Genomic DNA, 26,794 nt, shown 5'->3' with positions numbered 1-26,794 from the left:
GCGCTCACATTCGCGTAACTCACGGTTGCCGGCTCGCTTCATCGCTTCTGCTGCCGCTGTTGAGGCCGCTTTGTTGTGTTGGGCCTTCTATAAACCTTCAACACCACACCGATGGCCCCAGCGGCTGTAAAAGCGCGCTCAGTCGAGGGAGAAAAACACAACAGCCAACATATGGAGACCATTTTGGGACCACCCAAATCGAGCGCACCCAACACCCCTCGGGTGAAGCTGCAGTACAGGCAGGCAGGCAGAGAGAGAGCGGGTGGCGTATGCTGTGCGGAGCGCTCGCGTTCCGTTCGAGCAAGCGAGCGGAATTGAATCGTAAACACATCAGACGGATCTGGCTGCCCGGGCTTGTGCGGAAGATGAGGAGTTCGTCAATGCTGTTTTCGGGGGAGTTTCGGGTGGAAGAGGCCGTGCAGCGAATGGTGTGTTTGATGTTGCGTCTGCGATGGGAAACTGTGCAAGCGGGCGGTTGCAGCCCGTGGGCTGGCTAGGAGCGAGAAGCTGATCGTTTCATTTACAACATAATAACGTGCCGCGAGTTATGACCAACAGATGGAGGGTGGGGGGAGCGAACGTTGGTGGAGTTTTATTAGATTTGCTTTGAGCTTGCTAATTGAAATGTGAGATGATAATTAAGAAGAAGCTCTCGCGCTCGGATCGCGAAAGGAAGGAAGGGACCGTCAAAGAGGAGGCAAACTCACGACGTGATGCAATTCTTCGCTGTTTTGTGTGTTTTATGTTGCAATTTTGTATTGTTTTTAATGCTTTGTGTACATTTCCATCCCTCTGACTTTTCAAGCTGCTTTTTTGCTTCTGTGAGATTTCGTTCATACTGAAGTTCCGAACATTCCAGATGTTTCGATGGTGGGATTCGGATATAAATAGTTTGAAGGATCACAAACAAAACCTTGCAAGACATGACATCTAACAAACATGACATTGATCGCCTGCAACGCATGACATTTAGACGATTAAACACAGGCAACACAATCCACGGTGTACAATTAACTCCGGAACCTCCACCCGGTGGAATCGATACAAGCTAATGACACAAACAGTACAATGACTTCCTTGTGTACTGACCAAAATAAAAAAAAGACCAAACCTGTTACTTCATCGCTACTCCAGTGGGACAAACAAGCAGGCATGTAATATCCCCCGCGTGAGTAAAATTTATCACCTCATTTGCACGGGTCCAACCGTTCGCCTCTCGCATGTGTCACGATTCGAACGCGAACCCTACAAATGGCTTATTACGGTTTATAAAATCGGCCACAAATCTCTCGCACTCGGACATCAATTCGCCAAATCGTCTTTGCATCGGTTTCGTTTGGCTTTGTTACGTGTTACCTACGGCGAGACCCGGCCGACGAAGGAAACCCGGCCAACCAACCCTTCGGGACGTGCTTATACGCGCAGCTCGAAACGCTCGTCTTTGGGCGCTCAAGTCGTTGCCTTTCTTTCACGCTCGTTCTCTTCTGTTGCCATGCACCCGAGCACCCGAGACTGCGACGTGGGTGGCCAGCACGCTGGCAATTGGCATGCACCGTGCACAGTCACAAAACCAGATATGCACGACATCGCATGGCGGTGCATATGCAAGCGGTGCAGCCTGCAAACGTTCGGCCATTGCGAAGGTGTAAATTAATTGAGTTGTAAATTTTTCCACGTTTCCGTTCGTCGTCGGCGGCCTTCGTTGCGCGCGAGGGTCTTCATCGCGCGGGGTCGTTTCTGTTGATGTGCGCCCCGTACCCAAGGCTCGGCATATAAGGCCCGGAAGGTCTTTGATACGCTGGTGCCTTCCCTTGCGCCCTGTCGCCGCCCGGTGGACATTTACGGGAATCAAATTTACCGCTAATTTTTCTTTCCCTTTTCCCTCTGGCTATGTGTATGTGCCTTTTTTGTGGGTCGATGTAAAGTGATGGAGAGGTTGGAGAGCTGGGAGTGATTCGTCCGAGCGAAAGGGGCAAACTATCGGTTGACGATAAGCTCCCAGCAAAGGCAGCGCGATCGCAGATCTGCCCTTTTTTCTACATGGCAGTCAAGTTGTGTGCAATCTTGCTCTCTTTTTCTCTCTTTATTTCTCTCGTTTACTTCGTCTATCTGTTTGCTTTCTTCGCGTTCGCTAGGCATTGATCATAGCCGCCGTGGAATCCGCCACCGAGACGAGTCGCGTCGTTGGTGGGCCTGGATTTGCCCGGTTCGCCCGAGACACTGGGAGAAACAAAAAGGAAACATATCTAAATCAATCCCAACCCTCCGGCGGAGACGCAAAAAGGGGCCGGGTGGGAAAAGGGCTGCCAAAAATTAAGCCACCAGACTTCCAGACGATTAAACTTACACGCACATAACCGTAAGCTAATCAGTGGGACGATCCATCAAATTGATTAGCGTCACCCGGGTAACCGATCTTCAAGGTTCATTAATCCACGTGCGTCTATGCAAATGCTGCTGCTGCTGCTGCTGCTGGGAAGAGATGCCTCTGAGGACATTTGTTAGTTCTTCGGGGAGAGATAATGCTAGTGGCCTGTTTGCAGCAGCAAGCCATGTTCAAGGTGGGTGGGCACTCCTTTGCATCGACCTTGTCGCCGAAATCCAACGAGGAATTATCCCCCAACCGGTCATACTTCTTCCAAGTGATCCTCAAAGTGGGTAGGCGCCCCGGGGAAAAGAAAACATTTAGATAATTTCACCTGTACGTGGCGATCTGTCATAATAGTCGTCAGTAAATCCATCAAACAGGAATCCGAACGGAACCACCGGTCTAATGGGTTAATCTAATTCTCAACCTCCTCGCAACGAAGTGTTTCCAAATTCCTCTTCAGAAGCTCCGGCTTTATGACCACATTACGGTTATGAGTCATCGACTCGCTAAGAGGATTTACGGCAAAGAAGAACAGAGAACCGAAGCACCTCGAGCAAACGAAGCTCCAATGAAGATGTCAGAGCTTTGGACACGACCTTGACGGGCTGTTTCGTGCGCGGCGTGCTGGATGGTACAACGAAGCGGCGGAGCCTCTTCCAGCAAAGCGACAGTTCTTGAACGGTCATCAAGCGGCGAACCTGATTGTAGGTTTTAATCTGTCCGGAGCATTGCGAGTACAATATCATTACCTGAATGGGTGCGTTTAATTTCGTTGTTTTTGTAGTGGAGTCGTATTCAGGGAGACCTACACCACGCTGGAAACGCGAATTGCCCGCATCAACTCGCGGGTATATAGAGCAGATGTGAAGAAGTTCAGACAAGCTGGACCATGCGATCTTTTCGTTGTCTTATGTTTTTTTTTCGGGAAGTTTCGCTTCTTTCGCCAGAAAGCCCTAACCTCTGCATATCGACAGGAGGGCATAGAGAGAGCAAGAGTGTGTAAGACCAGGCGAGCAAGACAACCTGACACGAATAGAAGAAACATCCCAGAAGACAGACCTCCATCGTTGCGCACGGTGGTCGATGGGATACTGTGTGTGTGTGTGTGTGTGTGTGTGTGTGTGTGTGTGTGTGTGTGTGTGTGTGTCGATTCCTTTTTACCGTTCCCTCCGCCCGCGGGAACTTCGCTACCGGCACGGTCTGGGACCAGGGTTGCGCGCCTCCGACTTAATAAATATATGTTTTTCTTTATTGAAAACTATTCATGGGGGCATTAAAATGATTACTATATTCATTTGAATTTTAAGATGTCTTCATTAGGTTTCGGTTTTCCCGTCGTGTGCGATCGGGCCGACGCGATCGTCGAGCATCGAGCCCAAACCAGAAGAGATAGGAATGCAAAACCAGAAAAAGCCCCCCAGACCAGAGGGAAAGAAGCGAAACGAATGTCTGATGCGAGGAGGAATACGAAAGACGTGAAGTTGTGATAAATAATCAGCAGCTCGTTGGGGATGGGGCGAGCACAGAGGGGCAAGGGAAGATCTAGAGATTTGTTGATCGTCTGTGTTGATTCAGGAGGATCACAACTTTTAGCACGAAGGGCATTCGTACTGTTGCGTTAGATTAAGAAAAAAGAAGCTAATGAAGAGGACGGCTTTTTGTGTTGGAATGGATTTTAGACGGATCTATTGAGTGATATGTTCCCGGCTGCTGTCTTTTAAGGTCAGAAGATCTCTTGGAGCGCTCGGTACATGAAAGACGAGCACCGTGACGTTGTCACTTTGATGCACTACTGCGAGATAATTTAGCTGTATCCCTTCCCAGAATCAAGCCTGGCACTGGCTTTGGTAACAAAATCCGTCACAAGAAGTCACAATGCAACGCTCAGTATCCAGCTCTCCCCGTCCTCTTGCTTGATGCGTTCCGAGCGACCGGCTATCAGTCATGCGCAACCGATGACAAGGGCGACGACGATGATGCGTATATGCAAATAAATGAACGCAAAAAAGCACGCCAAAAATCCGCTCGCATCCACATCCCACACCGATTGTGTGCGCGCCGCACTGCATAATGAGCCGAATAGTAAGATTGCGTCGAATATGGGCAAAAGCGAAGCGAAGGAATTAAATAAAGCCGGGTACGGGTCGGGTGGTACGACGGAGTGGAGCTCTCCCCTCCGGGAGGACGACGAGAACCGGCAGCGAAAAAGCGCGCGCGAATGTTGAACTCGCCGTCATACATAAATCACATAAATGGTGTACGGTTCACATTAGAGCTGAACATTATAGCATTACGAGCGGAATGAATGCCGTGAACATGCTTAATTGGGCCCCCCGTGTTGGATTATGTGTGAGGTCCCTGCTCGGAAGGAAGGCTCGGGCGCGGAGCACATGGGGCAGCGTGCATCGAGCGGGGCGGATGAGAGATGACAGAGCGATGCAGAATGGAAAGCCACTCCTCTTCTGGGGTTGGATGAATTGGAGCGAAAATTTGGAGAAAGATTGTGGAGAGACTTGGTAAGGGACGAAGGAGCCAGAAGTTTGGGTTTGTTTTGGCATGCTTCTGCTGCATCCAGTCTCGTACAATGCGTCACAAAATAGTGATTTAATTTTGAGTTTTAATATAATTAATTCTATGATCATATTTTATTTGAAAAAAGTAAAACTCAGTATTGATTTGCATCCTTTGTTGCCTCAAAGAAGGACATAACTTTTTGGCAAATGTGCCTCGTCACCAAAATTTGTCATCGCCTGTACCCTGCGAGAGCGATTTTTTGCTGTTTGCTATCGGAAGGATCACACACAAACAAACACACACACACAGTTCGTCTTCGATCGTCCGGCTTTAATCTCGTGCTCGTATGTTACGGCCTTCTATGATAACATATGTGGAGCATCGCTACTGCCGCTGGCAAGCCATGGCACGGTGTTGTGTTTGCGGTAGATCGAGCTCGCGATCGTGCGTTCCAGCGGGTCCTCCTCGCATGTGGTCACCGAATGCGGCCCGAAAATGAAGATATTACAGTTTGATCCGAAAAAATCAAGCAAAGCCTTGGGGCGGTTCAGCTTCTTTGCCTGCCGTTTTCATCCCACCGGGGAACGATTTGGTTGTTGGTTTTTGGGCCACATTGGAAGTTTTGTTTCTTTTTTGCTTGCTCGCAGCATTTTGATTAGTACAAGCCCATCAACCGTTGTGTCATGTGTTTTGGGGAATGTGTTTGTTTAGCATTTTTAAATCTTTTGATATGTTTTATGGTTTATCTTTGGTTGAGATTTAGAATGATGTCTATAAACTCCACCTGCTTTCTCCTTAATTGATGTCTTATGTTAAAGATCTCATTCCAAAGTGTTGTAACAAATGTAGTGAATTCTGCAACGTTTATCCCCCAGCAGCTTTGCATTTTCCCTTTGCTGCCATTCGCACCATGTGTCCACCGGCAAGCGAACCACATCGTCTTGGGAGGTATGCATCCGTCAAACGGATTCGCCCATCGTCTGTGCTCGCTGGCCCACAGCCACACACACAGACATACAAGGCATGGCTTTCGAAGCGTCATTCATGCCTACACACCGGTTGAAGCCGAGCAGCGCGAAAGAGGGCAGAGGTGGTGTAACTGTTTGTAAAATAAATCAATTAAGCCATCGATCGTAACTGAGCCGACGATCATCTGGACGATCGGTTGGGCATGCCCAAGCGCACATACACACACTTACACACATAAGCAGAGCGTAAATAAATATCGAACGCCCTGACGGACCATCGATCGGATGGACAGCTCGATTTGAATCGCGATTGTGTGGAGTTGTGCGACCCGAGGGGCCTTCTGCATCGTTCGATAAGCGATGATGCGTTTTGTCCGTTTTGCAGTGTTGCCGCTGCACGTTGGCAAACGGTGCGATGCGAGGGGCGAATCAAAGGGAGACAATGCAAAGAATACGGTCGATGATGAGATTTGACTCTTGATCAATGGGTTTTTGGGAGTCTTGTTTTTTGCTGCTGTCTGATGGAAGCTGTTTTTTCGGTGGAATCGTTTACTCAAAAATCGTCTTCATTCGGGCATTTGGGGTTGGCAGCATATACATGTACACATTGTGATGAAACCGGCGTCAATCGTTTCTCTTTTCCCGGCGGATCGGTTGAACGGTGGAACGCACGTTTTAAAGAATCGGGGTGTACATGTTGTGGTGCCCGTTGGGTTACCGAATTCATCGACGGCTTCGTTCGTTTCACTTCGTTCCGTACCGTGGCCGTTGTGTTTGGTCGCTTGTTTTTTCCCCTCCGTACACGCTTTTGATTGATGTACGGAGCCAAACTTTAATGTCTTAATTAGTTCGAACGCAGGGAGACGGCCACGCTGGGTGTGCTGTTCCGGGAAGACGAACGAACAGCATCCAAACATTCTTGGCGCTCTTTTGTGTAATGGATACCGGGGTGGGAGCGTTTTTTTTTTGACAGCGGCATATTGACAGCGAACTGAAATGTCATCCTGCGCGGTATGATGCACTCGCCGCATGTGCATGTGCGATCAAGTTCAGTGACCTCCATTGTGTGCGCAAATCTATGTGCGAGTGTGCGTGGTTTGTGCTAATTCATGAATCTTCCATTAGATGATTGATGAACAAGCGTCATGGTAGGTGGATTAAACCGTCGCCCGAAAAGAGACAAAAAAAAACACACACACACACAGCTTCGAACGAAATTGTCGTCTGGGCAAAGAAAATTGATTGAAGGTGTGCGGAAATGGAATAGCTTAAGGAAACGCCAGCAGGAGAAGCAAAAAAAAAAACAAAAATTGCCAAACGCACGGGAAGTTTTTATTTATCGCTCCTTTCGTCGCCACACACACACACACGCGCGCGAGTTGTTTGGTGATTCGCGGAAACATCAGACGCGCACGTCATCGAGAACGGCCGCCACACAATGGATCGTTTGGGAGGTGTTTGGCTGGCCGTTTGAATGGATTTTGTTAGCATATTTACAATGATGAATGGATTTCTTTGCGCTCGAAGGGTTAATTCAATGCTAATTCAAGGTTACCGCTCAATTATGCAGCCTGCCGGGGCGGCGGCGTAAGGGTTGAATTGGGGATGGTTATTTTGAAGCTGTTTAATGTCTCAATCGTAGGATGGATGTGTCGATTTCAAGAAAATGGAATTAGATACAAATTTCAAAACGTAACGCTAATTAGAATTAAATGTTGATGCTCGATGCTGTTTTATGAACCATAAGTCAATCATTTTCATTAATCTAATCACTTACAAATGTTCACAATTATCTCGCAACGACACGACATTCCAGCAACACGACACATCGTCGTACAAGGCAGTCATAAAACAGTGATTCTGTACATTCTGTAACCAAACATGCACACATCATTGGGTTGAAAAGTAATAGCGCTGTATGAGCTGTAAAACATTAATGCTCGTTCGTTCCTGTGTCGCAGTGCTGTGCAGCTTTTATTACCCTGCTCGTCTGTCTGTACTAAAACCCATGCAGCAGGATACAGCGTTGCATAAAATGGTCATAAAATTATAGCTTTTAAATCGTCCATCCCCTCCCGGTGAAGAGGATTTCTAGCGAGGAGTGCCACGGCACTTTAAGTGTTTATGAATCTGAGCAATGAATCATAAACACTACGAGCGTTGAATCGGAATGGTCGATCAAAGCTCGGGCGCAGTTTATGGCATGCATTAGGAAAGGACCCAACATGACGCAACAACACCTAAACGCTTTAGCTAATTGTGGCTCATGAACGTTCGAGGGAAAAACCAATTCAATCAACGTCAGCCTTATCCCAACGCAGGCCAAAATCTCAGACCGCCCAGGGGTTTCGGTCCGAAAATTGGCACCATTACCGATAACCTCAAACTAACCACGTAAGCATATGCTTCCTATCTGTATCCCTTCACAGCAGCTCGGTTCGCCTCATAAAAATGCGCCTTGTGAGAAGCGTGTGGACACTTCAACCGATACTGCTCTTCAGATTTAGCTCTCAATTATCGATAAACAGAAAGTGAGAGTGCGAGTGTGGGCAGGAGTTGGTGTTAATTTTCTGCCAGCGAAAGCAAAATAGGAGAAAAACAAACATCACCATGAACCTACCTCCGGATCCGGTCGTCCTTTTTGGCGTGGCGGAAGGGGGAAGTGCGTAAAAATTTAATAAAAGTAAAACACTTCGGGCCTCGGCGTGAGGGTGTGAAGTGACTGCTGACACACCAGCCAGATGATTACCCCCGATGGGATCAAGGGATACTGTTGTTGGGCGTTGGATAAACCAGTCGAAGGATGAGGGTAACAACAGCCCTAATTTTTCCAAGTTGGTCCAAGTCGCCCTTCCCTTCCTTGCGTTGCCGGCTGAAATGCTAAAGTGAGGGCATTCCCGTTGCTATGGAGAGGAGAACAAGAGAGAGAGAGAGGAAAATTGAAAATCATTGCCGTTTACCACGCACCGTTCGGCGTTGGGAGGGGTAGCGGGTAGAGTGTCGAAACGATTTCATGCTTTTCTTCTGCCACCGTTCAAGTTGGAATGCTTGTGCTGTAAAAAAAGAGGGGACGAAAAGAGACAGAGCACATGGAAAACTTGTCAGTGCATCTCGTTTTCGCTCGTTGCGCTTTTGTGGCGCGCGCGCTCGTGAGTGTGAAAAGCATTATGTTGTGCAAGATAAACTCAAGTGATGGGATGGGTAAAGGGAACGGTGGAACTGAATGCTGAAGAAGCTATCGGAAGCAATCGTCCATTAAATGGAATCGGTGCGGGCCAAACGGCGATGGGTCGAAGGAGTGCCGTACAACAGAAAACGGATCGATTCACTTTTGGCACGAGAAGTTCATGAATTCGGTATTATATGACCGCTTTTTTCCCCCTCCATCAACGGCAATGAGCCCAAGGGGGAGCGGACAGGAGCGCATCCCTTTTGGAGGCAATTTCACACGAAGGGCACGAAGGACTGCTGGGCTGGATTGGACACGATTAGCCTTATCATCGGCAGCAGATCCTACCACCATTCGGTCGTAAAGCAATTTAGCTAAAAGTGTGAGTGGATTATTCAATTAAACGCTATTGGTCTGTCCGAGGGCGTCCGTATGGTGCGGACAAAGGATCATTAGAGTTGTGATTTAACCCACTCGATAAAAGAAAGCGTTGAGTGTGTTGCTGTATTGCTATTTTGAGACTGTTATCATAATTAAACGAACTCTTCTCTTGCCACCACATAAAACCGCAGCAGATCCATTCCATGCGCCACATCGTTTTGTGTTGGAAACATCGTTCTTTGTGTGGTTGGAATAATAAATAAATACACAATTAAATTACACACCCTCTTGTTTCGGGATGTAGCTTTTGGGGCAGTAATTGTTTCCCACATTGTATCCACTGCTAAGCTAGCTTGTCCAGTAGTGCTGACGTTGATGAAACTGGTAGAATGATTGGTGACTTTCGCTGTAAATTTAGAACTCTCGAGCCATTTTAGGGGGCGTAGGATGTTACTACACGCAAAATACACTCACCAGGAAGCTTAGAATTCATTCACGCCTTCCACTGACGGACGGTTGTTTGGTGTAAAATGTGATAATATCCCATTCACTCGGAACTGTCTCTAAAAATGCATCCAACATTTAGCACGAATCCCACCTCGCCCACTTCCGGATTGTCGCTGTTTTCGCTACAGTTTGGAACGAATTTCCACGGAACGAATCGAAAATGTTGGCATTTTCCCTGGCAAAGCGTGGCGATGGCACAGAGCGGGACGGGAAGCAGCAGAACAGACACAGCGACATGAAGGATTTAATTAAATTTAACTTCATGACAGTTTGTTAAGATGTGACGTTTGAAATGAAAACCGGTGGCGATTGAATTCAGGAGGGAAAAGGATCGGGGGAAGTTTGAGTGAGGCTGCCAGCATTCGTTTCGCGCACCACGGTACCGTGGAGGAAGGTGGAAGAACATTCGGCTCGATGTTGCCGTTTTTCGCCCCGGAGGCAGGATGGACCACAAGGCGAACAAGGATTAAATGTTCAAATCTGCAATAGTGTGGCGTCTAAGCTGGCATGGCCACTAGCTTGGGATGTTGGGGGCAAAGCGTGGCAGCGAACACGGGCAGCGGAAAAACATGACAGATTCAGTTTGAAATTACATTTTATCCCAACCTCTTCACTACCTGTTTGGGTTGAGTGTTTGCGCGTAGATGTTTTGTGTGCTTTTTTTGCGCTTCTCGTAGGGATAAACTCCATTGGCGCTTTTCGGACGGATGGGCAAAGATAGGCAGAGAGGGAGCGAGAGCGCCCACTTAGAGCTTGTAGTGACATTCTCAGCACGGAAGAACAAGATCATTTCGGCTTGCAAAAAGGAGGGTGCAAAGGGAAAGGGGCGCATGTTGAGCTGCTTAAAATACAAATAATTAGTTACTAAACTATGTCTAATTAAGATTTTGACGATGTTGTTATGCTGCGGCCGTGGGGGTTTCCCTTTTCTTGTAAAAAACGATGTATGTCGGTAGTGATTTTCGCACCGTGTTTACTTCCTGGGTAAGGCCGGTGGGTTTTGGGAAGGATTTGCTTTATTATTAGCCGCACTTCTTGAGATTGGATGTCGGAACGGTTAGGTTAGGAAAATTGGTGCCAATGTTGGGATATTTTTGGCACACTACCGCGTGATACTGGTGTGAAGAAACTGGCCCGTTAATAGGAGTGAGTATGATGTTAAACGTTTGTGTTTTGTTGAATGGAATGCCGGTATTGTTTTGCGAATGAGCTCCACGGACTGTTTGTGTTGATTGATGTTGATATGAGTTGACATGTACTGGGCATTAATTAATTCTGAGCTATTCGATGCTTTCAATTCGTTTGATTGACGCAAGAGGAACCATGGTTGTCCTATTGGAATGCTATTTTAATGTCAATTTTCAGTTATTTAAATTGAACAGCAGCTTGAAATTATTCACAATTTACACAATCTACACGCTATGAAGACGTTTGCACGATGACGACAGTGCTTAAATGTGTTTCCGTTTCGACAACGTTACTCAGCGGGTGACATAAATTCGCTTCTTACTACGCACGCGGCCGATATTTGATACATTTAATCCGTGATTTATAAGCAAATCCACTTCCCGGGCGGAATGGCGTTTAAATCCTTTTTTCCTGTCCGAAAGTAAACCTGATCACACACAGCAACGTTACCTTTAAGTCGGACTAAAGCCACCAACTTGCTCTCGTTCGCTACCTTTATCTCCCACGTATGTGCTGTGGACCATTTGGAGCCTTGGTTGGGGTAATATGTTTTACCAAGGAGGAATGCTTGAAGGCGGTCAGGCAGCAGACAATAAGCACACAACAAACACACTCACACCCGTGGCGAACCGTTGTGCCACTATAAATAATAACAAATCGACCAAAAATAAAGCCATTAAACTGTCAGTATGATATTTATTGCGCCGCCTACTGGCATTTGTCAGGACCTGCGATCGGGCATGGGGAGATATGTGTGTGTTTGATCATTTGCGCATGTATGATCATCGTTTCCCTTGGCACGGTTGACATTTTGCGGCAAACAGATGTTTGAGTGTGTGGGCGCGAGTCCGGAGCGAAATGTGTAATTCGCACAAATAAATCCTGCTGCAAACAATGTGCAGAGTATCCGACAGACACACGGAGCGGCTTAACTACCTCACTTAGCAGGTGCGTTGGAGTGCATGTTGCGACTTTGCTAATTAATCCTCTAAATTGGAAGAATATTTTGATTTCAAAAATAGCAAAATAAGTGTATGATTTGTTTGTTTTGCACACCTCTTTGCTGTAATACTATGCCACTCTTCCTTCCAAAACGAACAATCGTCTCATGTTTTAAAGGTGTTGGATTATTGGACCAGTGTTTCTGCACTCAGGCGTCCGAGGTTGAAAAAGGCCTTCTTAAAGCCGCCCTCGCAACGACCTTTAATGGCTGTTCGAAGTGGGATCGTGTGAGGTAGAGTGTTTCGATTCGGCACGGTTTTCTATCGATCGTTCATGCTTCACGCTGGTCGCTATCGTACAGCCCCGGCGCGGGCCACTCATAATTCATACTATTTACGATCCACCCACGCAGATTTATGCTTCGAATAAATCGATACGAAAAATCGGTCGTTTCCTGGGCCCATAAACTCCACTTCGTTGTTGTGTTGATGTTGTGCTTTATTTATTTACCTTTTTTTCTACACCGAACGGGCGGTTTTCGCTCACCTTTCAGGAAGGCCCCAGCATTACGTAGCAGAGGAGGAGGTCCCAAATGGGTGGTTGTTTTTGTCCTCGTTGTTCCTACCAGAGAGCCAAAATGAAGGAAGCAGCCAGTAGGCTGCTCATAAAGACATTCCACCTGTCTCGTAAGGAATTCACCGTCGTCACGTTCCGTACCGCCACCGATCGTTATGATTGTTTATGTTGACCCCCTACGGTATGTGCGTTCCTCAACCCCTCCTTCCATCTGAGTTTGTGCATAATGGATCAGCCCCGGTAGAGAATGAATGGTTGACTGGGAACGGGAAACGCCGCTTTTCTTTGGGTGAACCAACTACCCTTTTTTACGACCAAATCGGCAGTAAATATATCAATTGGTTGTCAAACGGTGACATGCTGCCAAAACGATATGATGATGATGATGATGGTTGGCGGAGCTGGTTGAAATTGAGTGACGATTATCGATTTGTGGTCTTAAAGGCACAACAACAACAAGCTCTTGTAGAGGGAAAGATAAAATGGAATCAAACGCAACAGAGTGGAGGAATTTCTTGTCTTTTTATCTAAATCAAGTTTATTGATTTTTAAGATGACAAGCTTCATTAGTTAGGCAAAATTAATATTGTACAAAAATTGGATTCCTACTACAAAACTCAATTTTTTACATAATTTATGCAAAGCTCCCAAAACATTGCTCAATTGATTGCTTGACTTAATACACTATAAAATGCGAAGCCAGCCTTCCAAGAGTCTCCATCACCGGAGCCTTTTTTCCAATCCAACCACCTTGATAGTGTTGTAAGATGGGGCGTTGACGACGTTGTTACCCGTGTAAAATCAATAAGCAATAAATCAACACCTACGGATTGTCGCCATTTTATTTTTCATCCCATCCCAAACACGGCAAACGCGATCGAACCGGCGTGTCCGTGCTTTGGGTCGGAGCGTATTATCGAGCGTGCTTCATTTTTGGTATGGAGTTGATTTTTCTTTCGGGGCCAGAAAACAATCGATATTCCACTCACAACACACACACACAGGCACACAGGACAGACACACTGGACGGGCTGATAAAATTCTTCACCGCACAAGACAATACCAATCAGTCTCTGAGGGGACTCGAGGAGCAGGAATGGCAGAGAAGAAGCAAAAGAAAAAAAGCGCGCACACTGATTCGTACGTACCACCTGTCAGTGGCGAAAGATGGAGACGAAGATTTATTGCCCGCTTTGCGCTTTGCTTCAAGATCATTGATTTTTCCAACCAATAAAGGGCGTACGTACGCTTTTTGGCCCGAGTGAATTGTATCCTCCAAAAGAGCACCAGTGAAAGTGGAGCGGTGTTTTATTTTCTTTCTCCGCACGGTTCTATCTCACTGCCTGCAGACATGGCCGCCCTTCTTCCAGTTTTGAGCGAGATTTAAAGATGGATTGACACTTTAAAGAAAGAAAGAAAAAAAAAGCGCACCAAATAAAGAATTTGTACACAGACGTCACCGGGAATGGGCCTTTCTAGCTTTTCCAATAAACTGCCACCGGCAAGCTGCTGCCTCTGCTGAAGAGCGAATCGAATGTTGATTTATTAGCTCACGCAACCCCTTTTTCCTCAAGGATGCTCGCTGGCTTATCATGCAGTGGACTGTGTCTGAGGACTGTTGCGAGGGCAAAAAATCATAACCCTAACCTATCTTCCGAGTGCCATCCTCTGCAGTACAGGGTGTGAATAGCTTGATAAACCCCAAGGAAACAAGTGTGTACTATCAGCCCCGTCCCAGCAAGCCGACTGTTGACACTTTATACCCGTGTAATTCAATAAAGATTAAAAAACACACACACACACCCGCAACAAACTCCTTTCTTCTCGGTTACCGCGGAGGAAGTGTCCTGATGACACTTTAAATCCTCTGGATCTGTTTGTTTATCCCAAACCCCGACATAAACGCCAGGGACTGGGAACACGTGTTCTACAAGAAAGATATTTGTTCCCTCGCAGTTGTGGCCGTGGTGCACCCTCGGCAGCAAGAAGTTGATGGGTTTCCTGCCTGCAAAACGGTATTTGTTGCTACTGCTGCTAACAGGTTTTTCCCCGGTTCCGAAGAAGCAGTGTCGTGTCCCCGCAGAAGAATGGCAATTTTAGAAATCGGGCTGCCGTTTCGGTTGCTAGGAGAATGATTTTTATTGGATTAATTTGAGGATTATTATTGCTTTATTACACCGAGCATACGGACGTTCGCTCTGCTTCCCGGTCTGAAGGTCACACCGTCTCGTCTCGGATGCTTTGGAGTGGATTTTCGGGTGAAAACTTTCAAGAACGCACATTGAGTCGAACGATTCCGCCCGAGAGCTCCATTTAAAATGGGCAAGCAATTTGTGGTGAATGGGGTGTAAACGGGCACGACGGCATCTTTGGAACGGGGTAATATCTTTCCGCTCAATAGAGTGCGGGATTTGATGACTTCTTGGGGTGCGAAGGTTTTGGAGGGAGGCATGCAGAAAGATAATGTTTGGTTTGTGTTGGTACGCAGGAGTAGGAGAGAAGAAATGGTTCAGGACTTTAAATCCGAGGAGATTGCATAGAACGTATTTTTAAAGAGTTTTGTCTAGAACATGTATAATAATAACTTATTTTTCTCTATTTCTCTTACAGGAAGAAGTAAGTACTCGATGAGCAAAGCAAGACATCTTCAACCCATTCTCAATAGTATCGTCTATCCGTAAGTATAGAATTTGCTTCCTTCTGTTCCCAACGCGTCCCCGAATCGGTGTTGATTGCGGAATCAAGCCATCACCTGTGGAGAAGCTGTCAAATGGCATTAGCGAGTGGCAGTCTGTATGGCCATAAATCCGCTCACAAACACACCCAGGCACAGATCGATTACCTACCGGATCAGCACAACGATCGCGAAGCCCCTCGTCTCCTCCCATTCGCTTCGCTTGTGGTTTCGGGCGCAAGGCCACCCGATCCGACGACGGGATCAGAAACGTGTGATCCCGTTGTCACTTCCGATAAAGGCAGTCGCATTCGTACGATTGGTCCTTGTGGTGTTCCCCCGCAGCTCATTTGCTTCCTCCGCAACCGTTCTCCGTTCTGGGCGAGCACCGGGCGACAAAATCCAATTTAATTAGTACATTAACACATTTATTGACGGACACGATCGCCGGTTCGATCGCCGATCGTGCGGCAGGAAGGGGGGCAACCTTAATGTGCAAAAATAAAATATCACTTTCATGTCATACATCACAAAATTGTCAACGTATCGAGTTACCAATCCGGTGCGGTCGGCCAGAGTGTAAATTTTTTGTCACCTCTCTGTCTGGGCGGGAAGAGCGATTTTTTGCTGTTGGTTGTTTCCCCCCCATTTATTCCTGTTACACCAAACGATCGATTCCCATTTGCCGCCCGTAATTACGTGATCACGATCGTCACGGGTGCGTCACATGGGAGAAACCTGTTTTGGATGTTCTTATTGCAACTGACCTCAAGGGAAGCTCATGTTGTAAGCTTAACGGTGTTTAAGTGCATCAGATCAGCAACAAAACGGTTTTGGGTTGATTTTTGACATTTTGAATATTGTTTTTTGGTTTTTTAACCCTTCACAGGCCGTAACAAAACCAGAGCAGCAGCAGCAGCAACAACACGTCGAAATAAACCTTTTAACCTTCGGGGCTCGACCTGGGTGCGATAATTTCACAGTCGATTGCTCACCTCCAGACGGCGTGCAGTGTGCGTGTGTGTTTGTGTGTGTGCATCCTATGTGCAATCAGCATCAGCGCACGGTGAACGATCCGTTTCAGTGACAGTGACAGTGACTTTTCACCACCAGCCACGCTGCACCAGCCTGCTCCACTTGAACCGAGGAGATGAAGAGAAAATGTCAACGTCAATAATTGCCGCTTCCTTTCGCAATTAATTTTTATCCGTTTCGTCATCGTCCGTCCGCGTATACACACGGCTGCTGCTGCTGTTGCAGCGGGCTCTCGGGACGCAAAACGGTTGGACCACACACAGCGTGGCACTGCACCGGGAGCAGCACACCATAATATTTGGTTCCTGTTTGGTCGTGCTCGCGCTGGGTGCGTGTTGATGAAACACCATTTTTTAACCGCCACAGCACGTTTCCCTTGGGACGGGATGCTTCCCCGTCGTTGGCCCCTTTGCCCCTCTCAGCCGATCCGGTGCAATTAGTGCATTGGTCCGATCCTTGGCAGGGAGCTTTTCACGAACCAGCAGTTTGGCGTTGGCAGTACGCATTTGCTTAATTACTGGTGAATGTGTCGCAGTACGTCAGCATCACGGGTTCGTGTCACGATTGGGAGTAGGGACGAGACTCTTGCCCCTTTTTCCCGGTAGCCACAGAGCACGATCGTTGTCGAGCTGCCAAGACGATGTAATTAATCCATTTTCACCGGTGCTCTTAATTTCGCATTTTTGCAAAACCCCGGTTTTCGCTGTAATGGGAATGAAGAGTTTGCAAAACATCCCTCTCACACAGAGGGAGAGAGAGAGAATACCTTACAGTGGGTGTGTGCATTTTACAACGCTTCATAATTCAGCGATACAAGTGTCATCGTGTTACGTTTGGCGATCGTCACGCAATTGACCAACGTTTTTTTTTGTGTACACAAGGGACGAAACATAGAAAAGAAAGAAAAACGCTAGAGAGCTAATTGTTATGCTCAATTTAGCCGTTGGCTGAAATGTTAATTAAAGCTAGAAGCTAGATTCACCCAGTTTTGGGTTGGGTTTTTGTGTGCCGTGCTCGTACGTCACGGATGGCCTTTCCCTTGCCGAAGGTGCGCCTCTCGACTTGTACGAATTTCGTGCAGCCGTATGAATGATTTGCGAAATTTTTGCCATCTCCACACACACACACACAGAGCTCGGGAAAAACATGCATATGAATGATGGTGAAACATTCCCGTGCCGGTTGAAAAGATTAGACGGCACGACAGCGCTCTGTGTTTGTGTGAAGGATTTTTTTTTTTTTTGGGAGAGGATTTGTAGAATGGCATGTCACACACGGCGTACACTGGGAGTGCATTTGAGATTTTGACATATTTAAACACGGGAGTGGAATGTTGATTTGCTGCTGCAACACTCACACGGGAAAAGATTGGGAACGATGAAGGGGAATCTCCCAGCACAAATTGTGACACGAGTTTTGCCTATTCCCTTCGCCTTGATTGGCAGTGCAGCTCGATCGCTAATTAAATCAAATTCAACACCTCTGCCACGGCTGGTGGTCCGATCAGCCGCCATTGTGTGTGTGTGTGTTGTTGTTGTGCATATAAAATGGCTTAATTCGTGTGATTTGTTTGACATCTCTGTTGCGTGAGCCGTGTTGTTTTATCCATCCATCGCGTTGGTTGTTTTCCCGCCCGCAGACTCAACCTTGTCAGTTCCGAAAGAGCGTTCAGCGCAATCATCGCGTGTGTAGGTGTGACGCGTGTGTTCTTTCTAAAAAGGAAAAGCCTCCCACCTGCCCACTTTTCGGGTAAAATCGGTGTTTTGCTGTAAAGGTGAGGTTTAAAACAAAAGCAACCTTATGGAGTGGTTGTCCTGAACCCCTCGTTTCTTTCCTTTACAGCCGATGATTATTTATGCCCCGATCCGAAGGGCCCTCTTCCTACGGTGCCCTGATCCCAATCACCTTACTCGACGCGATTGCGATGGCGGAACCCATTACCACATCTACCACATCTTCACGGCAGCACAACCCCGTCCAGGGAAGGAAAGTTTTCAAGGGGCTTGTGCGGTCTGGAGTGACTCTTGAGAAAATTGTTGGAGCTAAATTTGAAACTTTTGCTATTCGCTCGCTCCGCACGCTTCCGAACGACGGTTGGTCGACGGGGAGGTCTCCCACGGCAGTACAAGAAGCTCGGAATTGAGTCGGTACCGGGAGTTCGTTACCCAAAAGTAACCCGCATCCAAAACATCCCTAACAAACCATCCATTTACGAGGTTGTTAGATTTTACGGTGGAAAGATTTATGTTGCTCATTACTTCTCCGGTCCAGCTCCAGGGGTGGGAGAGAGAGATGGTGCAGGAATGCAGTACAGGGTGCGGTACGGTACGCTGGGTTCGTTTGTCGGGGGCTCACAAAGCAATTAAGCATTTAAATTTTAGCCAAATAACTCACCGGTACATGAATCAGCAGCTCGTCTACGGTCGTCCCCAAAACGTCGAACGAGTATCATTACTTTCAATTGCCACTGGAAGCAAACCGTCCGGAGCTTCTCCAAGCGGGTTGCCAGGTTGGTTGAAACTTCATTGCTTCCCTCTTTTGGGTCACTTTTGATGGGGTCAGGGGGAAAAGGAAATGCTGCTTAAAATAACTCTCCAGCTCTTCACAGCTCTGCACAAAGGAGTCGAAAAGTTGTCCCAGTGTTTTTAGGGGCGCTCTTGTGGCACGGCATGGATTGGGTTGGGGCGTCGTAAAAGTGTAGCTAATTTCTCACCCACGGCAGCATGCCAATCCAGTGAAGGCCCATTTTGAACGTCTTCAGGAGCATGGCGTTTGTGTAGCTGTCGAATTTCTAGACCTTCCTCCGAGTGCATGTCTTGAAGAGTACTTTCGAAGCGTCCTGATGGGGCCATTTCCTCCTGAAGGATACACACTGGCCCCTTTTACACGTCTATTTGTGGTTTCAATTTTGTGCCGCTTGACAGTTGCAGATGTCATTAGGTTTTTGGCAGGAAAGTTTGCTGGTAAAATTGTGCTATTTGTAACTGTTTTGTGTTGGGAATGGTTGGAAGAAGTTGCTTCGATTGCTCTATCGACATCAAGCTCACATACTGTTCTGTCTTTTTGCTGTAGCTCAAGAATGTTAGTTAAATGATTTGGATCCGAGACGAGTTGGACGGTTTTTGGGGATGTTGCTCCTTCTATTGTTGGCTTTCGGCAGCTTTAGTCGTTCGGTCAAACACTTCAATCGATTGAGACATATTGAGCAGAGTGAAGCTTTCTGTGCAACCTACCCAACCAAACTGCTCCGTTTTCGGAGTGTGTTTTCCAACTTCTTGAGCTAGAATGACAAGCAGCACATTCTTCGGATGGCACTGCAAACGGTTGCGGCCGCTTGAAATTGAACAGTTTTCGATTTAATTAATTGTTTTAAGTTTTAATTAGAAAATTCCATCGCTCGGGCAGGGGATGATTTTTGTTGGGAAGGGAGTGGATGGTTTCATTCCCCGCTCTACGGTGGCTTGTTGGCGCCCGTCTCAGCTGATGGGCCGTGATATAAACGTTATTTCCTTTATTTGTGTACAGTGAGTTGCCCTCCGCTGCCTGACTGCCGGCAGGTCAAACAATCAATAAATTATCGATTATTTTTGCAGTGCTCGAGAAAGCTTGCAGCATGGGTGGGAGAACAGAATGGCGAATTCATTCGCTGTTTATCCTGAAATGTGGAATAATTGCAACATCACCGTTTATTAGCCAACACCGGGACGGAGAGTTTTGAAAGGCCGAGTTTAAAGGCTTAAGCCAGTTTCAGTTTCAGAGTTATGGATCGTTTTTTTTTGTGCTGCTTTCGCGCATAGCGTAGCTGCTCATACCAGATAAATAATCGACTGCATTTCACTCCGGGCAGCCTGGGCAAGAGCCGAGCTAATGAGGATCATTTCTTTCAAGGATCTTGAGCGTTAATCCGACGGCAATCTCATTTCCATCACGAGCCCACAAAATCAAACAAAATGGATGTCTTCGATCCATTCGATGGGGGGGAACCTGTCGATCGCGTAAGAAGCACTTTCCGACGGGGGACGGACACAGCGAGGATGCTGGCATACATTTTCATACATTCTTAAATGGTTCGCTGACACAAAAATGTGGGACCAATTCCAAAAGCTCGGCAGTGTTTTGGCTTGGCTGGATTCTTTTGGTGTGTTATGTGTGTCCCGCTTATGGATGCAACATGTGGCTCAAAGTTTGTGCCTGATAGCGAACGTGATCGCGAACGGTGGGAAGAACTGGTGCAAAGAGGGGAACGTGGGGAGAGAAGGGGTCTGTATCGCTTTGGATCCTTTCTCCCTTCACCGGTACGTGCAAAACGCTCCACAGCCGTCAGGAGCAATTACAATAAAGCGATATATAAAGAAATTCCGGTTAATGTTGCTGGGGCCGGGACCACCCACGACGGTATTGGCATCGGGCCTGTCGGGATGCTGTCCTGGTTGGCATGTATCTTGATTTTGCTCGTGGTCGTGGCACTTTATTTCGACCATTTTTTTGTGCGTGTCTTTTTTGCTTCTACTGCTGCTGCTGCTGCTGCTGCACCCAACCGATGAAGGATGAGAAGATGTGATGGAAATCGATGAGAGATGAGAGGCTTTGTGGTGTGTGAAATGATGGAAGTTGACCGAGAGAAAAAAAAAAAAACAAACCAAAGAAATGGGCTGGAATGTGGATGGGAGTTTTATTTGCGAGGAAAGAATTTGTTCGTGAGCGAAGCAAACAGTACGAGGAAGAAGCTAAATTATGAATAAGGAGTGAAAATTTAACAAAATTGATTTAAAAACAGTGATAAATATTTATTGAATGTGTTCCAATTTGTCGTTCTGACGCATATTTGAATTCTTGTGTCGCTTGTGCGGTCCCCTTCTTTTGCTGCTGTTTTCTTCTTCCCACTTCCAATCACCTCCCAGCACCACTCAACGATCGTGTGTGCATGAGTCACCGCGGTGAAGTGTTTGCACGGCGCTCGTACCGATCATTCTTCTAATAACCTTTCGATGTTGGGACAGTGGAAGAAAAAGCAAACATTAGCAACAGAATCGAAGAATCGGTCTATCTTCGAAAACGAAGGGGCTCAAACACAAAGAAACAACATAACCTTTTCCACCAGTCAGTACTCCGAACGCACGTCATCGACAGATCGAGATCATAAAAAGGGGGAAATGAAAACATTATGCGGAGTGTATTTTTATTCAACCTTTCCACACCACTCTGGGCATTGTTGTAGTTCGTGTTAGATTATTGAATAGACAAAAAAGAAAGGATCTAGAATGGGGGAAAGAAGTGCAAAAGTGTATTTTTTCTAACACTCTCTTGAAACGCCCCTCTCTTCGGCAGAGGAATAAGTAAACACAGGCGAGCGAGAGCGTTCAATCCTTTTTTCGAGTGTTTGTGAACATGATCCAGAATAGAGCGGGGAAACACGGACGCTCGAAGCCTTCTAAGCGAGTTTTGATCACATTCCTTTTCTTGTGTTGCCACAAAAATGCAACAAACCCACCAGCACAAAGGGAAGCGGCGATCCCTTCGCGTAGGTAGTGCAGTGTACCACACCTACTCTTTCAAGGCGCATCTTTGTTTAGGCGCATAGAGCGCGTTTTGCGAGCGTTTGCGTAGAGGAGCGACTGTGTGAAGCGTTCCGGAAGGACGGGGCTTTTAATTGAATGAAGTAATAAAACATCGTTTATGAATTCAAAAACAATTAATTACGGTTGGTAAACTGAAACCCTACTGGTTGGGGAGGCAGCTGGGGCGGCGTGGTAAGGAACGCGATCGGTAGTAAGGAATGCTAATTGGCCGAGTTTTACGATCGGACAGCCGGCATCATTTCCCATCCAAGACCACCCACCAGGAGCGCAAGCCAGTCCAGTCGATCAGCCGTGCCTGCCTGCCTGCCTGCATAGCTGGCTGTGTTTCTATGGGCCGTTGCACAGTCGATCACACGGGACCGAGGGCCCCCGGGTACTTCTGGTGTTGAGGAAATGGGTGCGTGCGTGCGAGCGGTTCTATTTACTTTTCCTTTGCGCAATTGCGGATCATAACAAACGGAGTGGAGCAGTTTTTCCCAGCTGGCCCGCTGGCAGCTACTGGGGCCCGAACGAACTGTGGGTAAAATATTGAATGTTTGATTTATGAAGTTGCAGTAGTGGGGTAAAGTTAGTATGTTTAGATTTATTTTGTGACAAAAGCCACAGGATGGGGTATGCGGTATCGTTTAGCTCCAGCGGGATCGTGTTTTTGTCACGAAAGTTGACCGCACGCTGTTGCTAAACGGTGCACATTTCGAACACCATTTGTCGTAGAGGCCGTAAATTGTTTCCCTTGTAGTTAAAGAGTTTGTATGAATTGTGTGACATTCATTTTCCCATGACGCTTACGTGATGCTAAGCAGCCAACAGACGACAACAATGTTTGTTCCATGCCTTTTGCTTCCCCTTGTATTTACCGTTGACCGTGTCCAACATTTAATAATGATAAGCATCTTGAAGCACTCCATCTTCTCCAGCTAATCTCCCATTTGAAACAAAGATCTCGCACGACAAAGTCATCGTGACGAACGCAATCAGACTGCGGATCGGTGTAAAATTATCACCTTCATGCATCGCCCGCTTTCTTCGCTGTTTGGCGATCATTTCCGGTACAAGGCGTTTGCCCTTTTCCTTTTTTTTTGAAAAACTGATGCCTTTTTCTATGCCCTTGGTCAGTTGTGTGGTGGGGCTGCCGTCGACACGAAACAATGTTAGGATCAGGCTTTACTCAATCAATCGAACATCGAACTAAGTGCCCGGATCCGGCCAGCGCTCTCTCAAATCCGATGCAAACGATAGGGATTCAAGCTCATTGAAACAATATTAAACAACAGTCTTGATCCATTCACACCTTTGTTGGTGTGTTTTGTTTGTTTAGTTCGTTTTGTTGATGTAACTAGTTTTCCACATCCTTCCCTGCAGTGTTTCTCTTTCCTCTTGAACTGTGTCTGGATGTTTAAAAAGCCACCAGCAAGAGGATCACTCTTGAAGGGCAAATGAACAGACACGTACACACGGTAAGGCACGGAGCGTATGCAGCGCCGGTGGCGTCTAGCCCAAGACGAGAAGAGTAGGAGTTTTCAGATCCTTGGGAACTCTTCCCCCTTTGGGTGGAGAGCTTTCCGAGGAAAAAAAGCCCCTTTGGCACACTTCCACACATGCCCGAAGTCACGCAGCACAACACACTACCAGTATCGTCATGATGATGATGATCATCATCGCGATCATAAAATAATGCACGACATGATACTTGAAGGTCTTTGCGAGAACACAGCGATCGAAATCACGGTGATGAGGGCCTGGGGTGAAGCATAGAATCTCCCGTGGACTCCGTTCTTCGGATCCGTACGATGTGGCGCGATGGGTTCAAGTGGCATACGATAAACAAACAAAAATACCACAAATGGGCGAGTTATTGTTCCCGTGTACGCGCAATCCGTGTGTACCATCTGTGCGGTGAAGCTGTTGGGGAAGACATGGAAAAGGGAAGAAAAAGTGCCTCCCCGCCTCTCCGGGTGTACCATCTTGGCAGGGAAAGCAAACAACAAACGATCCATAACAACATGAGCGCAAACAACATGACGACAGGCTCATATGGATGCGTCTTTCGTCGAGGTTTTCCCTGTGACTGGCTTCACTGTGTCAGCTTCTTTTTTTTACGACTTTTAACCCGCTTGTGCGCAAACCCGCTTAGTTTCTTCTGGCCACTCAAACTGTCTCCAGTGCCAGTGTTAAAGACCTTATGGTTTGGGTTTGGGTTCGGAGTTGCGTGTGGTGTAAAAACCGTTCCCAGCTGGCGCTTGGGAAAAGCGCTGGGACAGGGGAGCACAAAAAAAGCCCGAAGGTGGCCACCTTTTGGGCGCCATAGGGCACACCGGTGTGCCCGGTGTCTCGCGCGCGAGCATCTTGACGCAACACTTGAGAAAGTGCGCGGGAAAAATCTTCCCAAAACTATCCCGGTGGTCCACAGCTGCCAGCCAGACAGACGTACTTCTTTTTTTGGTGGGGTGGGGGGTCAATTTCCGTTTTCCCTTTTCGCTTTCTCTCCAAGTCGCACACACACACACACACGGAGTTCTGTACAGACGGAAAGGTTCTAATAGCCCTGTTACCCAGCCAAAGACGGAAGAGACGCTATTTGTACATCAATTATTACGCATCGCTACCGTTTGATTATTCGTTCGCATCGGTCCGTGATGAAGTGCTGCAGCGAGCGCTCCCAACGAGCCTCCTTTTATTTGATCCCTCCCAGCAGCGCCGTGCCGCTTCCCTAGCACCCTACTAACGAGATCTTTCCTGTCCTCCTTTTTTCCCCTCTTGTTAAAGGTCCACGGACGCGCAAACCAAAGAAAAGCCCGGCGGAAAAGAGTAGCAGCGGCCCGGCACAACAGAGTGCCTCCGCGGCGGCCCTCGCCGACGACAAGCGACCCCGGACGGCGTTCAGCGGGCCCCAGCTGGCACGATTAAAGGTAAGAGGTCTGAGGGGGGAGTTCACTTTTTATTTAGACCACTAAATACTTTAATTGCTGTGAAATGTAACAGTGAGGTGGAAAATGGTTGGTAGCCTTTTTTGGGAGCTTCTTCAGCAACCAACTGGGGATTGTTTAGGAAAGCAATTTGGTGGTCTTTTTTTTGGTTGAAATGCTCCAGAACGAACGCTCCAGTTCTGCTGAGGTTGACTTAACGGTGATCTAAGGCTACTTGCCTTAAAAATGTGCTAAACGTTCATATTAGACTCATAATTATAATTGGAACAGAATTGTGTGGAATTTCAGTTTAACCTTGCCTTTTCCTGTTGTTTTCTTTCTCCTTCCACCACCCAGCACGAGTTTGCCGAGAATCGGTACCTTACCGAGCGCCGTCGCCAGCAGTTGAGTGCGGAGCTGGGGCTGAACGAGGCACAGATCAAGATCTGGTTCCAGAACAAGCGCGCCAAAATCAAGAAATCGTCCGGCCAGAAGAACCCACTCGCCCTCCAGCTGATGGCCCAGGGTCTGTACAATCACTCGACCGTCCCGTTGACTCGCGAGGAGGAGGAACTGCAGGAGATGCAGGCGGCAGCAGCGGCGGCAGCCGAATCGCGCACCGGATCGGCCGGCCCGGCAGCTTCCGCGACGGTAGCGAATGCGTAATCTCCGTTCCACAAAGGGCATCGGACCCTGATCGGACTGACAAAAACCCTCCTTTGTTGCATCACTTTAAACACTATTTATTAATCGTACTCCCAGGGTCCGCGAGATGTAGGTGCATAACAGAGGGATAGAGAGAGGGGAAGAGGAGAACGCATGAGAAACCATGGCAATATGAAGCGTAGCGCAAGCGTGCGCAAGAAGCGAAATATCTGTGATAACTAAATAATTGACTACTGTAGTGACTAGTACCATGGCATGTAGCAAGTAGGCACATCATATGTTTGACCCTTGTGTTCCGTGCAGTGCAGTGGGCAATGTGTGTACAGATAATCTTTAGCTGCTAGTGTATGGTTCTGTTTTTTTATTATTATTTATTATTCTTAAAGAGAAACGCAAAGGAAAAGCTGCTCCTTCTTCTCCTCAAACCTAAACCCGACCATACAAACACGATTAGCCCTGCTGTAAATGAACTTATTAAAACCAAATCGTCCTATTATTCAGACACACACACAACAAGCGTTCCGAGCGATAAAACGCAAACCAAAATTAAGTCATATCTAGTTGGAAAGGAGTCCCGGTATCACGAATGTTCAGGTAGTCAGGCCCGAAAACTTGTGTTGTTTGTGAAATTCGTCTCTTTCTATGAACTTTTACCTTATCGTGTGGAAAAGTGTAGGCCACCATCACAACCACCAGCACAATCATCCGTTGAATGTAATCCTTTCCTTCCAGAACCGAGGCAACGCAGAAGCGAAAAGAAAGCGTTTGATTACAGCGCGTGGTTGGGTGCACAGTGCAGGCAAACGAGAAAAGCAAGAAATTGCAGGCGCTGCTGCTGCTTGGCTGGTGTGGTTTGGCAAGTTTGGAGGCAAACACCCGTAACTTGGAAGTAATAAAATATTCATAGTTCAATTAAAAGCTGTTCGAAGCCGGTTGCGGTTGCGTGTGTTGATGTTTGAGAACGAAAACAAACAAACAGAACATGAGAAACTTGAACATGCAAGTGAAAGAAAGTTCATGGTAAGTAAGTGATTAAAGGCATCTTTTCTACGAAATTTGAACCTTCTGGCTTTGCATTATTGAGCGGCATTTCTTTTTCCTCAATAAAGCAATCAATCAATCGTTTTCCCATTTAGCTTGGTAAATCAAGTGAAATTCTATTGGTTGCTGGAATTGCTTCATAAAAGACCGACGTCGAATGGAGTGGAAATATTTGAGAAATTCAAACACAGTGAACTTGGGCTGCCGATAGCAATTACTTTATTAGAGGGCAACTTGACGGTGACTGTGACTGTGTTTGGTTTTTGCAAAAAAAACA

General features: G+C 47.1%; 1 protein-coding gene across 1 annotated transcript in view; it reads left to right on the top strand.

Annotated features, from left to right (window-relative positions):
- The window catches only part of LOC3291638 (homeobox protein E60), a 29,654-nt gene extending 3,260 nt beyond the window's left edge, over positions 1-26,394 (top strand). Inside the window, exons 2-4 of the mRNA XM_317437.5 lie at positions 15,254-15,293; positions 24,671-24,813; positions 25,168-26,394. Coding sequence (XP_317437.5) covers positions 15,254-15,293; positions 24,671-24,813; positions 25,168-25,476 — 492 coding nt within the window. The 3' untranslated portion in view covers positions 25,477-26,394. The remainder of the gene's footprint in view (positions 1-15,253; positions 15,294-24,670; positions 24,814-25,167) is intronic.
- Positions 26,395-26,794: the final 400 nt, after the last annotated feature.

The sequence above is a fragment of the Anopheles gambiae genome, chromosome 3 (genome assembly GCF_943734735.2).
Source record: "Anopheles gambiae chromosome 3, idAnoGambNW_F1_1, whole genome shotgun sequence".
NCBI lineage: Eukaryota > Metazoa > Arthropoda > Insecta > Diptera > Culicidae > Anopheles > Anopheles gambiae.
This window is presented reverse-complemented; position numbering and strand designations above follow the sequence as displayed.